At 46.4% G+C, this 15837-nt stretch overlaps 1 protein-coding gene across 1 annotated transcript in view; it reads right to left on the reverse strand.

The window, feature by feature from the left end:
• LOC134352133 (extracellular serine/threonine protein kinase FAM20C-like) overlaps window positions 1–15837 on the reverse strand; it is a 120626-nt gene that overhangs the window by 6966 nt on the left and 97823 nt on the right. Inside the window, exons 5-8 of the mRNA XM_063059360.1 lie at window positions 15453–15568; window positions 11031–11211; window positions 8750–8859; window positions 5107–5188 (exon numbers count right to left, since the gene is read on the reverse strand). Coding sequence (XP_062915430.1) covers window positions 5107–5188; window positions 8750–8859; window positions 11031–11211; window positions 15453–15568 — 489 coding nt within the window. The remainder of the gene's footprint in view (window positions 1–5106; window positions 5189–8749; window positions 8860–11030; window positions 11212–15452; window positions 15569–15837) is intronic.

Below are 15837 nucleotides of genomic sequence, written 5' to 3' on the forward strand. Positions count from 1 at the left end.
TTTACCAAAGTGGCCACGGATTGTGCGGTTGTGGCTTCTGTTGCTGTTGCCCACCTACTTCAAGGCACGATGTGTTGTGTGTTCAGAGATACTCCTCTCGTAACGTGTGGTTATTTGAATAACCTTCACTTTCCTGTTAGCTTGAACCAGTCTGGCCATTCTCGTCTGACCTCGCTCATTAACAAGGCATTTTTACCCACAGAACCGCTGCTTACTGAATTTTTTTTTGTTTTTCACACCATTTTCTGTAAACTCCAGAAACTGTTGTGCATAAAAATCAGGAGATCAGCAGTTTCTGAGATACTCAAACCGCCCTATCTGGCACCAAGGGTCAAAGTCACTTTGGTCACATTTTTTCTCCATGCCAATATTTGGTCTGAACAACAACTGAACCTCTTAACCATGCCTGTGTGCTTTTATGCATTGAGCTGCTGTCACATGATTGGTTGATTAGATATTTGCATTAACGAACAGGTATACAGGTGTACCCAATAAAGTGGCCACCAAGTGTATCTGTGCTGAGCAATGCACACAAAATTCTGGAGGAATTCAGCAGGTCAGGCAGCATCTGTGGAGAGGAACAAATAGTTGACATTTTGGCCGAAACCCTCTGTCAGGATTAGTCCTGTTGACGGGTCTCGGCCTGAAATGTCGACCGTCTACTCTTCTCCATAGACGCTGCCTGACCTGCTGAGTTCCTCCAGCATTTTGTGCATGGTGCTTTGCATTTCCAGCATCTTCAGGCTTTCTCATCTCAAGATTATCTCTGTGCCTAATACACAATCCACCTTCTTTCAGAAATGTGTTCAGAGACTTGACCTCCACAGCTTTCCAACCAGATAGTTCCACAGGACCATCTCCCTGAGTCAAGATGTTTGTTATCACTTCAGTCCTATACCAGAGGACATCTTTTGAGGTGGTTGAAGGAAAGTTTAGGGGAGATGTCACAGGTAGCTTTTTTACACACAGTGTGGCCGATGTTTAGAATACCCTGCCAGGGATGGTGGTACAGGTAGATAATTAGGGACACTTAATTGACTTAGATAGGCATATGGGTGATAGAGGAATGAAGGGTTATGTTGGAGGGAAGAGTTAGATTGATCTTGGAATAGGTTAAAAGGTTAGAACAACATTCACTTACACTCCAGGTGTAACGCGTTGTAAGGTTTCACTGCTAATATAACAGCTTCTCTGTAAGGTTTCACTGCTAAGGTAATGGTTTCTCTGTAGCAGCAATGTTTGGGTTATGACTAGAGATAACGGGGGCTTTGGAATGTATGCTAGCCAATGAGAGGCACGTTGTTCTTTCTTGTGGATCTGGGAGCAGGGATTTCATGGTCTTTTGTTGGGGAGAGATGAAGAGAGAAGACACGAATGAAGAGAGGTGGTAGAGCACCAAACCGAGTGGACTTGGAGTGAGGGTCCGAGGGTCAGCGACGATCAGAGAAGGTTGATGGGGAACAAAGGAACAGAACCGTGAGCTCCAACGTTGCGCATTAGACTGTTCCATGAGGACGGATCCTTTTTTTGTTTCTTTACAAACCACACAGTCAAATTAAGAGTTATGAAGCTCAATCATTTAATCATATATTGTGTACTGTTTGTTATTTCGTGGAACTGATTTGTAACAGGAGACACATTGTGTAGCATCCACCCAGACAAGATTCCTTAAGTTTGGCCGTGCCGGGGGCTGTCTTCCCCTAGATGAAGCTGCTAGCTGAACCGAGGGCTACACAGGGAATAAAGCTCTAACGTACTCAAGTCTTTCCTTGTAACTCAGGCCCTCAAGTCTCGGCAACATGTTTGTAAATTTTCTCTGTACTCTTTCAGTCTTATTGCTGTCTTTCTGATGGTAGGTCATAGAGTCATAGAACGTCATAGAGGAGAAACAGGCCCTTTGGTCCATCTAGTCCATGCCGAACTGTTATTCTACCTTATCCCACCTGGATCATAGCCCTCCACCATGCATGTACATATCCAAACTTCTCTCAAATGTTGAAATCAAACTTGAATCCACCACCTCTGCTGGCAGCTTGTTCCACACTAACTCCTCCTCCCCTCCACATGAAGAAGTCTCCCCTCTCCCCCTCGCCCCGCCAAGCTCTCCCGGGTGACCACAATGGCACACAATACTCCAACTCTGACCTCACCAAAATCTCATACACCTTCAGCATAACTTTCCAAAGCCCGTACTCAATTTCTGTCAGTGCCAGTAAAACCATGCCTGGTTGATCCAATCCCTCATGATGTGACAGTCCCCGTCACCCCAGGACCCAGTCTCCTGAACCTTAGCTACGCTCCCTCTAAAGGCACATACACCTCTTCTGAAAGGAATTGATCAGAACTGTGTTAAGTACATCATACATTTAATGAACCAGTTTGAGATTCAAAATTGCTTGTTATTTCTCATTACCCTAGTGTAAAGAAGAATGAAATGATTGAAACTTTGATATGATGTCTACCTCATGACACTACCTATTTTTGCCGTTCATTTATTGATTGATTAATTGATACAGCATTGAATATGCCCTCCCGGCCTTTCCAACGGCGACACCCAGCAACCCCCAGTTTTAGCCAGAGCCTAACCAAAGAACAATTCACAATATGACCTACTAACCAGTACGTATTTGGACTGTGGGAGGAAACTGGAGCACCTGCAGGAAGTTCGCGTATTCCATAGGAAAGACATACAAACTCTTTATAGAGGGCACTGGAATTGAATTCTGAACTCGGACGCCCGGAGCCGTAGTCTTGTGCTAACTGCTACGCTACTGTGGTTTTGTACGACTTAGTTTGGGGCCTTCTCCGGAGGGGAAGGCCCCAAATCATCGGCTTTGCCTATCGCCTGTTGCCGGGGCTGGGGTCGAAGCGCTCGGCAGAGATGGTGCTCGGTGCTCGGTGTCGAATAGGTGATAGGAGGCTCGGAGTTTTCGGACGGACTCGGAGTCGGACTGTGGTCGGATGCTTCCAGGATGTTACACCGGCAAGTTGGCGGCGCTGGAGGTTCACCGTCTGCGTGAAATGATGGGACTTTCGAGAGACTCTGAGACTTTTACTGTGCCATGGTCTGTTCTTATCAAATTACGGTATTGCTTTGCACTGTTGTAACTATGTGTTATAATTATGTGGTTTTTGTTAGTTTTTAAGTCGGTTTGTCATGTGTTTTCGTGATATCATTCTGGAAAAACGTTTTATCATTTCTTAATGCATGCATTACTAAATGACAATAAAAGGGGACTGCGTGTCCTCATAATCAGAATCAAAGTTATATTTTATATATTTCTTATTGTAATTTATTGTTTATTTTATATATTGCATTGTACTGATGGCACAGTACGACAAATTTCATGGCCTATGTCGGTGATAGTAAAAGCCACACGCACAAAATGCTGGAGGAACTCAGCAGGTCAGGCAGCATCTGATGCACCTATCAATCATACGATATGTTAAGCACAAGAGACTCTGCAGATGCCGGAGATCGTGAGCAGCAAAAACACAATTCTAGAGCAGGGGTTCTCCAATCTGAGGTCCACCGACCCCCGGGTTAATGGCCGGGGTTCAAGGCACGGAAAAGTTTGGGAACCCCCCCCCCCCGATCTGCAGGTCAAGCAGCGTCTGAGCGAATCTGTGGAATTCATCGCCACAGACCGCTGTGGAGGCCAAGTCATTGGGTATGTTTAAAGCCGAAGTTGATCGGCTCTTGATCATTCAGGGTGCCAAAGGTTACGGGGAGAAGGCAGGAAATTGGGGTTGAGAGGAACAAGAAATCAGCCACGATGAAATGGCAGAGAAGTCTTGATTGGCTGAATGGCCTAATTCTGCTCCTCCGTCTATGATCCGTGTAGCTCCTCTAGCATTTTGTTCATGTACGTTCATGTTAAGCTTTATGTAAGTTATATTAAAAACATGCAGGGAACAAGGGCAGTTAATTGTTTCACAGAAACACTGGTAATTAGGCTAATGAAATAATTACACAGAACAGGATGCAGGCCAGATCTCTTCCCTTTGTATTTTGTTTTTCCATCTTTGTATTTGCACAATTTGATGTTTTTTGCACATTGTTGTTTGTCCGTCTTTCTTTGTGTGCATTTTTCAATGATTCTATTGTGTTTCTCGGTACTTACTCTGAATGGCCCTTAGGAAATGAATCTCAGGGTGACAGACACACACTTTGGTGATAAATGTACTTTGAAATGTGTAAGAGACTGACCTGGAGAGGTGATTTACTGGATTCAACAACAGCTAAAGTAGATAGTTTTGTGGTAAACTAATTATGTCATTGCACCAATATGTGAATAGTTAACCCATGCTGTCATTTTATGTATGAAGGTAGCACTAGTTCTGTTTGGGTTTATCACTAGTTCTGAGTCTGTCACTAGTTCTCTCTGAGTCTGTCACTACTCCTGTCTGGGTCTGTCACTAGTTCTCTCTGAGTCTGTCACTAGTTCTGTCTGGGTCAGTCAGTAGTTCTGTCTGGGTCTGTCACTAGTTCTGTCTGGGTCAGTCAGTAGTTCTGTCTGGGTCTGTCACTAGTTCTGTCTGGGTCTGTCAGTAGTTCTGTCTGGGTCTGTCACTAGTTCTGTCTGGGTCAGTCAGTAGTTCTGTCTGGGCCTGTCACTAGTTCTGTCTGGGTCAGTCAGTAGTTCTGTCTGGGCCTGTCACATGTTCTGCTTGGGGAATTGATGTAGTGCAGGAACTCTAAACACTGAGTCTGTCACCTTGATGAATTATTCTACTAGACACCATTCTTATGTTCAAAGTGTTTGCTTTCAATAAAAGCTGTCCTGTTGTAACTCTGGAGAGTCTGACACTTTTTCCAATGACTACAAAGAAATGCACACGTGACATCTTTTTGTGCGTGCTCATACCTGTTCATCCTTTTCTGCTTTTATACCATTACATGCTCCTGCACATGTCAATACATCTCACACACAAGCATCACGAGTGTTCACTCACAGCTGCATAATCACACACACTCACACACGCGGGCGAACAAGCACACATACACACACGTGCACATAACATACGCACAGGCACGCACACGCATACATGTGCACACACTTCTGCCCGTCCCATTGGAAGCTACGACTATCCCCCTCTCCTTACCCTCTGCCATTGTCTAGATGAATGATAAATGAATCGTTCCCAAACTTTTCAAAGGTTTCGTAATGGTGCCGATCCATGTTACCTGTTGAGAGAGCAGCAGAGAAACAGTCAGCCAAAGACCGGGCCTGCCCGAACCCAGCCCCTCCATTGCTGGTCTCTCGACCACCCTCAGTCATACACCTGAGGAGGAGAGCTCCTCAATCCTGGAGGGAGAGCTACGCCCTCAATGTTCAGCACATGTGACCTGGAAGTAGCCTCACTATTGGCCATCTGACCTGTCCATCCCAGTTGAGCTCCAACATCTCACTGGTCTCCATCCTCCATGGAGAGGACCCCATGGAGACTCTCGGACTGGGTGCTAGGAGGGCATCTCCTCATTCTGAAATTCTGACGGGAACACAAGAGCCTGCAGAGCTCTGTTTCACTCACCTTCATGCACTTTGGAAGAAGGAAGAATAAAGGTGTATAATATTTTCTAAATGGGGAGAAAATTCAGAAATCAGAGGTGCAAAGGGATTTGGGAGTCTTAGTTCAGAATTCCTTAAAGGTTAACTTAGTCGGTGTCAAGGAAGGCAAATACAATGTTAGCTTCCATTTTGAGAGGACTAGAATACAAAAACAAGGATGTAATGCTGATGCTTTATCAGGCATTGGTCAGACAGCACTTGGAATATTGTCAGCCTGAGTATTACCTAAGAGAGGATGTGCTGGCATTGGAGAGGGTCTAGGAGGTTCACGGCAATGGTGAATCTGTGGAATTCATCACCACGGACAGCTGTGGAGGCCAAGCCATTGGGTATATTTAAAGAGAAGGTTGATATGTTCTGGATTAGTCGAGTGTCAAAGTTAACAGGGAGAAGGCAGAAGAATGGGGTTGAGACGATAATAAATCAGCCATGGCAGAACTGTGGAACATACTAGATTGCCCAAATGACCTAATTATGCTCCTACAGTACTGTGAAAAATTCTTAGGCACATACATATAGCTAGGGTGCCCAAGACCTTTGCACAGTACTGTGTTTGTCAATGTGGAGCGGACAGTGAGCTTGTAAATCTGGTGGGAGCAAAGGATGTTGGGAATGGCGAGGTGGAGTGCCACGGGAGGGGTGTAGGACAGGAAGAAGTGCTGGGGGGTGTGGTGTGGGTGCAGACACACACAGCTCTGAGACACCAGGCAAGGTCATTTGATTCCAAACAACTGGTTTATTGATTATTACAGAATATCTCTCCGGTGCTTCCCACTCCTTCCCCTCTCTCTTCCCTTTTACCCAACCATGATTCCCCTCTCTCTGTCCCATTCCCACTCTCAGTCCACAATGGAAACCCATATCAGAATCAAGTTTATCATCACTCACGTGTCATATATATATATATATATACACACCTAAAGCCTTTGCACATTACTATATGTTTTATAAGACCATAAGATACAGGAGCAGAAGTAGGCCATTTGGCCCATCGAGTCTGCTCCGCCTTTAAATCATGGGCTGATCCAATTCTTCCAGTCATCCACACTCCCCTGCCTTCTCCCCATATCCTTTGATACCTTGGCTAATCAAGAACTTATCTATCTCTGCCTTAAATGCACCCAATGACTTGGCCTCCATAGCCTCTCGTGGCAACAAATTCCACAGATTTACTACCCTCTGTCTAAAGTAATTTCTCCGCAATATATAGTCTCATGATCTTCATCTTATTTCTTTATATCTTGTGACAAGCCTTCATTAGCATAGCAGGACTTGCATATCTAAAGGAGATACAAGAGACTGCAGACGCAGGAATCTGGAGCATCACACAAAGGTGCAGGAAGAACTCAACGGGTCCGACTGCATCTGCGGACGGCAATGGACAGCTGACGTTTCGGTTTGAGACCCTTCATCTGGACTGAATGGGTAGACGGGGAGAGGGTGACTATAAAAAGGTGAAGGGAAAGGGCGGAGCAAGAGCTGGCAGGTGATGGGTGGATCCAGGTGAGGAGAGGCGACAGGCAGATGGAGGAGAGGAGAGCAGTGATAGCGACAGATGCTGGGAGGTGAGAGGTGGAGGTGTCAAAGGGGCTGCACGTGGTGGGATCTCTGACAGGAGAGAAAGATGAAGCATGGAACCAAGTGAGAGAGGTGGGGAGGTGGGGAGGGCAGGGGGATAGCAGGAAAGGAAGAGCAGTGGGACGAGTGTGAAGGTGATGGATATCCTACTCGGAGCCTTTTTCTACCCCTGACATCCAACTTTCTATACCTTTCTACTTTTTAATTAAAATTTTATATCTTTTAGGCCAATAAAGGGCCTGGATCTGAAATGTTGGCTGTCCATTTCCCTCCACAGATGGAGTCTGGCTAGCTGAGGTCCTGAGAGTCCAAAGGCAGGATGTCTGGTCTCGGCGTAAGGGGCTGGTCAAGTAAGGTTGAGGGTTGTGAGACTTTGTATAACCCCACGGACAGTGGGTGCTCCATCACTGACTCGACGGTGGAGGCTGATGGACCTTTGATCCTTTGAAGGGATCATGGAGCCTTGAGAGGGGAAAGTTGCTGAGGTGGAGGAATTAGCCCAAATGCTAGGCCATTTCATCATGGCTGATTCATTTTCCCCCTCAGCCCCAATCTCCTGCCTTCTCCCCTTATCCTCTCATGCCCTGACCAATCAAGAATCGTTCACGCCTTAAATATACCCAATGACTTGGCCTTCACAGACACACATGGCAACGAATTCCACAGATTCACCAGCCTCTGGCTAAGGAAATTCCTCCTCATCTCCATTCTAAAAGGAGGACCCTCTATTACAAGGCTGTGTCCTCTGGTCTTAGACTCTCCCACCATAGGAAACATCCTCTCCACAACCACTCTACTGAGGCCTTTCAAAATTCAATAGGCTTCAATAAGGTCCCCTCTCATTCTTCTTAATTCGAGTCAGTGCAGCCCCAGAGCCATCAAACGCCCCTCAAACGTTATCCCTTTCATTCCCGGAATCATTCTCGTGAACCTCCTCTGAACCCTCTCCAGTGTCAGCACATCCTTTCTTAGATAAGGGGCCCAAAACTGATCACAATACTCCAGGTGAGGCCTCGCCAGTGCTTTATAAAGCTTCAACATTACATCCTTGCTTTTATGTTCTAGTCCTCTCAAAATGAATGGTTCCAGTAGATCAGTTCTGCTTCCCTACTCGTCTCCCGAAGTCACGCCCAACCCCAAAGGTCCTGCTCTATAGGTTTAGGAGCTTAGAATCACGAGGACCCGTCAGATCTATGCGATGTACCAATCCTCTCAGTGCAGTTTCCCCTACTCTTTCCCCCAAACCACACAAGTTATTCCCCCCAAACATCTGTCTGATTCCCTGCATATCCCAAAATCTATCAAGGTTTGAGGCCCTGCTTCTATCCCTTCATAAGTCAGCTGAATTACAGGAAACAAGAGGAAACCATTCAGCCCATCAATACTGTACTTCTCATACCTCAATATACCCACCAGCTGATCTCTGAGGCTGCCGAATGTCAGATGATTCAGCACAATCAGAGCAGGGATCTCCTGCCTGTACCGTCACCGGGCAAGAACACCAGGATTTACCAGGAGTGCAGGGTGCTCGGCCCTACGGGCTGGAGGGCCAATTCCTGTCCTGTACAACCTCATTACATACAGCGAACCTTCCTTACCCATGAGAAAGTCAAAAATAGTCATGTCGATGAGGTCGAGGAGCCATGTGCCCAAGTTGTAAGGTGCTGTTTGTTTGACTTCCTCGCAGTAGTCAGGATCCACCTCCCATCTGCTCGGGGGGGGGGGCGGGGGTGGAAGCAGAGAGTCCTGTTAGTAGCACAGTCAGTGATTGTAGTGTCCGCGCAAATCTCTCTCACATCGAGCTGCCCCTCCCCACCCCCCCAGTTAACCCAATGCTTCTCCAGCCCCCTAATCCCAAAGTCCTTCTGCCATAACATCTGCTGTACGAGTCACACTGGTGTACAAGTCAGCCCCTGTCTCTGACTATCAGCGGCTGCTTCCCAGGGTCTCTGTCGCACAACATTTGCTGTCTAGGGTATACATCAACCCCTGCTCTCTATCCAGCAACAACTGCTCCCCAGGGTCTATATGTCATAACATCTGTTGTATAAGTCACACTGGTGTACAAGTCAACCCCTGTCTCTGTCCATCAGCAGCTGATCCCCAGGATCTATGTACCACAACATCTGTTGAATAAGTCACACTGGGGTATACATTAATCCTTGCTCTCTATCCCTCTGTCCCAGCAGCAACTGCTCCCCAGGGTCTACGTACCATAACATCTGTTGTATAAGCCATACTGGGCATAAGATGACCCCTCCACAAACAACTGCTGATCCCAGTGTCTATTTAACGTGACATCTAGTGTATAAATCCCAGGTATATAACAGCCCAAGGTCTACCCAAGGTCCTTTAATACTGTAACATCTGGAGTACAGTCTTGTGCAAAAGTCTTCGGCATATATATAGCTAGGGTGCCTATGACTGTTTCCTAGTTCTGTATATTATGCTTCTCCATTTACCAAATAACACTTAATACTACCGAGCTAACACAAGGCCTCCAGTCCCATGATCCTCTCATATCCTTTTTGCCAATCAATCACCTGTCCAGCTCTTGGCTCCATCCCTCCCCCTCCTGTCTTCTCCTATCATTTTGGATCTCCCCCTCCCCCTCCCACTTTCAAATCTCTTACTAACTCTTCCTTCAGTTAGTCCTGACGAAGGGTCTCGGCCCAAAATGTCGACTGTACCTCTTCCTAGAGATGCTGCCTGGCCTGCTGCGTTCACCAGCAACTTTGATGTGTGTTGCCTAAATACTCTTAATTCTGTTTCCCAACCACCATCCTATTTTAACCAATATACAGTTCTGTGCAAAGGTTTTAGGCTCGCTAACTATAAAGATGTGCCTAAGACTTTTGCACAGTACTGTAGCTTGCACACTGATGTATATAAACTATTTTGGCAACCCTGCCCTCTCCAACATGCTTCCAGTAACACCAGATCCCCGGGTCTATTACCACAACGTTTGATATATAAGTCATACAGATGTATAAATTGTCCCCTGTCTTTCTTCCTTCAACAGTTTATCCCAGGGTTTATTTACAGTAATAGCTGGTATATAATTCATACTAGTGAATCCCCCCTTCCCCTGTGCCCCCTTCCACTTTCATATTCCCCACCAATTCCTGCTTTGTTATAGACTTCAGTGCTAGGAAATCACCCTTCATGGTTTTAAGGCTTTTCCCCCCATTGAACTTTAGGTCAAAATTAAATAATAAAACCACGTTCTAGTTTTGAAACGCGATAGGTTCCAGTAATCATTTACAGTATTTGTTTTTACTCTTTTCAGTTTCCTGGCTTGAGGTAAAGTTTTGTAAAATATGCATCAATAATGGAAAATCAGCAGCGAATTGTACAATGTCTAACTTACTTAGAACATAGAACAGGACAGAGAAACAATCCCTTCGGACCACAATGTCTGTGTCGACTGTGGCGATAAATTAGACTAATCCCCTTTGGTCTGCACGTGATCTGAATCCCTCCAAAGCCCTTCAAGCCTAACCGCCCCTTGATGGTGGATAAGACTCTCTCAATGATCAATGATCAACTTGATCCGCCATATATGTCTACATATATCAGTAATTAGCTGTGGTGTGTTAGTGTGACATGTAACAGAAAGACTAAAGAATTATATAAAAATCAAGTTACAGATTAAAGTATATATATATGGAATAAAATGTGGATAAATCCATTGCATTTTCCGTGAAATGTAATTCCGAGAGGATCAATGGATACTATTATTGAACAAAAGAAAAACACAGGACAAAACACTGAAACACCACAGCCGCCATCTTTGTCGTCACCTCCCCTCCCAGTTTAGTCCCTTTGGGAACTGCCCCGAAGGGAGGCATGCACCACTATCCCCCCCACCAGACTTACTCCGCTCGTTTGCGTTTGTGATAAGACCGTCGCCAGGGATTCCTCCACGTCTTCCTTTTGGCCAGGGCCAGGTCAGGCAGGAAGGCCGCCAGCGATCCCTCGATCTGGTCGGGTTTCCCACACAGAGCGTGCTCGGTGGAGCAGTAGTAGGAGCACTCTCCGTAGAAGCAGACGTTGTTGGCTGCGCGGAGAGAGAGAAAGAGGGAAGGAGGATGGGTGCCAGTCAGCCAGGTTACCACAGGCGGCGTGCGGTGGGATAAACTCATCGCAGGCTCTTACATGGAAAGTGGTGGATCCCAGTATGGGACTGAGTAATTATAAAGCACAGGATGGTATATCACAGGAACAGGCCCTTCAGCCCATCATATCTGTGTTCACCATCATGACAAATTAAACCCATCTATTCTGCTGCCACATGATCCATATCCCTCTGTTCCCTGCACATTCATGGGGCTGTCTAATTGCCTCCTAAATGTTGCTCTTATATCCGTGTACAGCACCTACCCTGACAGTGCCTTCTAGTGTCTACCATCCTCTGTGTAAAACACTTGTTTGCCACTGCCTTCTTCTCGGCAGTGTCTTTACAAGACAGGAGAGCACTCTAACTGGCTGCATCACCGTCTGGCATGGGGGTGGGGGAGGCTACTGCACAGGATCGAAATAAGCTGCAGACAGTTGTAAATTTAGTTAGCTCCATTATGGGCACTAGCCTCCTTAATATCCAGGACATCTTCAAGGAGTGATGCCTCATAAAGGAGGCGTTCATCATTAAGGACCCCCAACACCCAGGAAATGCCCTGTTCTCTTTACTACTGTTAAGGATGAAGTACAGGAGCCTGAAAATGCACACTCAATGATTCAGGAACAGCTTCTTCCCCTCTGTCATATGATTGCTAAATGGACATTGAACCCATGAACACTACCTCACTCCTTTTTGCACAAATTATTTAATGTAATGATAGATAAATTAGATAGATACATGGATGGGAGAGGTCTGGAGGGTTATGGACTGGGCGCAGGTCAATGGGACTAGCGGAATAAAGTTTCAGCACAGACTAGAAGGCCGAATGGCCTGTTTTCTGTGCTGTAGCTATGGTTCTATTTAAAATGATTTAATATATAGTATATATATAATTACTGTAATTCGGTTATTTATTATTATGTATTGGGTTGTACAGCTGTGGCAAAAAGAACACATTTCAAGACATACACTGGTGACATTAAAGCTGATGTGAGTGTCCCACATCTCCTTTAAACTTTCCCCCTCTCACCTTAAATGCATGTCCTCTAGTGCAGGAGTTCCCAACCTCGGGTCCATGGACCCCTCAGTTAATGGTAGGGATCGATGGTATAAAAGAAGTTGGGAACCCCGGTCTAGTGTTCGACATTTTCACTGTGGGAAAAATTATTCAGACTGCCTACCCTATTTACCTATCATCATCATCATCGACCCGGCTGGTGGTGTAGTGGCATCAGCGTCGGACTTTGGGACGAAAGGTCCCGGGTTCAAATCCAGCCGGCTTCCCTGCATGCTTTCCATCTGCGTTGGGTTACGAGCTGGTGATCTCTTTGGAAACTCACCCGGCTGAAGGCAATGGCAAACCACTGCTGTAACTTGCCTCGTACGCGGTTCCCCACTACGTCAGAGAGGCGTGGAAAGAAACTCCGGATGCGACGTACCTTTCCCTTATCATCATCATCATTATGTGCCGTGTTGTAAGAAATGGGCTGTCATGGTGAAGTGGTTTGCCATTGTCTTCTTCTAGGCAGTGTCTATACAAGACAGGTGACCCCAGCCAGTATCAATACTCTTCAGAGATTGTCTGCCTGGTGTCAGTGGTCGCATAACCAGGACTTGTGATATGCACCGGCTGCTCGTACCACCATCCACCACCTCCTCCCACATGACCCTGATCGGAGGATAAGCAAGTGCTACACCTTGCCCAAGGGTGACCCGCAGGCTAGCAGAGGGAAGGAGAACCTTACACCTCCTTTGGTAGAGACATATCTCCACCCCACCACCCAATCTATGCATCTCATAATTTTACAAATTTCTATCAGGTCTCCCTTCAGCCTCCAGCATTCCGGAGAAAGCAGTCCAGATTTGTCCAACCTCTCCTTTTAGCTCCTACTCTCAAATCCAGGGGAATCTCTTCTGCATCCTCTCCAAAGCCTCCAGCAACAGGGCGACCGGAACTGTGCACAGTACGACAAATGTAGCCTGGTGCTTCATTTATGTTTAATGATAACTCACGAGGATGTTGCTGGGACTTGAGGACCTGAGTTATAGGGAAAGTCTGAATAGGATGGGACTTCATTCCCTTGAGCACAGGAGAACGAGGGGAGATTTGACAGAGGGAGAGGTATAGATAGGATGAGTGCAAGGTGAAAGGGAAGGTGAGTGGGTAGGACGGGAGGGGGGATGTCTCTCCCACTGAATTCCTCCTTCTTCAGCCTCTTAGCTCTTCCACCCATCCCCTTCCAACTTCTTACTTTGTCTCCCGTCCCCCACCCATCCACCTTCCCCCTCACCCGTACTCCCCCCACCTTCTTACTCTGGCTTCAGCGACTTTCCTTTCCAGTCCTAACGAAGTGCCTGAACCCAAAAAGTAGACTCCTCATCCTCCTCCATAGATGCTGCCTGACCTGCTCACACTGTTCCCTCTAACCTGCGTGGCAGCAGCCGTGCAGTTACTGAAATGCTCCCGCGCACATTGCCTTTATGACGTTTTATTAAAGAGCCAAGCAGTTTTCAGCCCGTGTAAAAATTTCCAGCTCAGAGCAATATCTGGTCCCTGCAGCAACACTGGAGGGACCGTTGGTGTTGAGTTCCTCAGGCATTTTGTGTGTGTACATCCTTGTTTACTTATTGTAAAAATTGTGTATAACTGATGTTTAATTCATATTTTTCTTGTGAACATTGCTTCTCTGAGGCTATGCTTCTGTGATTCATTTTCACTTCACCTGTGCCTACAGGTATTTGTGCGTATGACAATAAACTCGACTTTGAAATCTAACTCTAATGTCCTGAAATCTGGTTGGGCTCACTTCGGAGGGAAGCTAATTTGCACAAGATGGAGAACATTCTGCCAGGCACTGTCATATGTCAAGAGTATTACCTCACAGATTCACAGAGGATGGTAGCATTCATAGAGAACAGGTCCTTCGGCACCATCATCAAAGATCCTCACACCCAGACCACGCTCTTTTCTCGCTGCTGCCATCGGGTAGAGGGTACAAGTGCCTCAGGACTGGCATCACCTTACTACCTGACAACCACCAGGCTCTCGAACAAAAGGGATAACTAACTCATCCAGTGTTTCCCAACTGGGGGACTCTTTATCCTGTTATTTCATCCTCTCATTACTTAATGCTGTTTATTTATATTTTCATTTGAACAGTTTGTTGTTCATTGATCCTGTTTATGGTTACGTTTTATAGATTTGCTACGTATCCCCACAGAAAAAAGGATCTCAGGGTTGTATGTGGTGACTTTGAAAATAAACTTTACTTTGAACCTCGACTACTTGGCGGGGTGGAGATACATCTCTACCAAAGGATGCATAAGGCACTCCTTCCCTCTGTGAGCCTGCAGGTCACCCTTGGATAAGGTGTAGCACCTGCTTAGCTCAATGATCAGGGTCACGTGAAGCCATGGGAGCAGGTGATGGATGGTCGTATGAGCAACCGGTGCATATCACAAGTCCTGGTTATGCGACCACTGGCACCAGACAGACAATCTCTGAAAAGTATTGATAATGGCTGGGGTCACCAGTCTTCTGCCCAGAAGAAGGCAATGGCAAAACAACTTCTGTAGACAAATTTGCCAAGAATGAACATGGTCATAGAAAGACCGTGACTGCCCATGTCATATGGCACAGCACATAATGAAGTCTCAAGTCCTGGTGGTATGTGCTTTCAAGCTTTTGTATCTTCTGCCTGATGGAAGGAGGGAGAAGAGAGAATGACCAGGATAGGAGGGGTCCTTGATAAAGTTGGCTGCTTTCTTGAGGCAGTGAAGGGAGTCCATGGAGGGGAGGCAGGTTTGTGTGATGGATTGGGCAACATGCACAACTCGCTATAGTTTCTTGTGGTCTTGAGCCATAACTAGCCATAATGCGTCCAGACATGACACTTTCCAAGGTGCATCTGCAAAAATTGGTGAGGATTATCAGGGACAAGCCAAGTTTCCTCAACCTTCTGAAGAAGTAGAGAACTTGGTGTGCTTCTCTGTAGTTTGATACAACTGATTCACCAAGGGATGACTCAGCCAGAGGGCACTCAAGCACTTCCCTCCAACAATCCCCTCCCCTCTAACCTTAGTCTACCTACTGCCGTGAGTTAGGAGCTTCATTGTTGAGGGGGCGCGATGCAGAGAAGGGAGGGGGCATTGCGAGGGCACCACCAAACCAAGCTGCCTACCTGGTGAGATGAAGAAGGTCCTCCAGAGTTTCTTGTCATGGGTGACGTCTCGGATTTCCCTCGTCATGTTGACCAGTCTCCCAGCAACCGGGGGCACACGTCGGAAATCCAGAATCCTTCAAAGGAAAAAGGGGGCCACCATCAAGAGAGTAAAATAAACCCTCAGTCACACTTAACTCTTGATAGGGTGGTAAAGAAGGCATATGGGGCACTTGTCTCCATTGTTCAAGGCACTAAGGGTAAGTGCATGGAAGCCATATTGCAGCTAATCAAACCTTGGCTAGGCTGAACTTGGAATATTGTGTGTAGTTCTCATCACACCATTACAGGAAGGATGCGGAAGCACTTAACATGGTGCAGAAGGGGTTTATTAGGATGCTGCCTG

This window comes from Mobula hypostoma, chromosome 9 (genome assembly GCF_963921235.1).
Source record: "Mobula hypostoma chromosome 9, sMobHyp1.1, whole genome shotgun sequence".
Lineage (NCBI taxonomy): Eukaryota > Metazoa > Chordata > Chondrichthyes > Myliobatiformes > Myliobatidae > Mobula > Mobula hypostoma.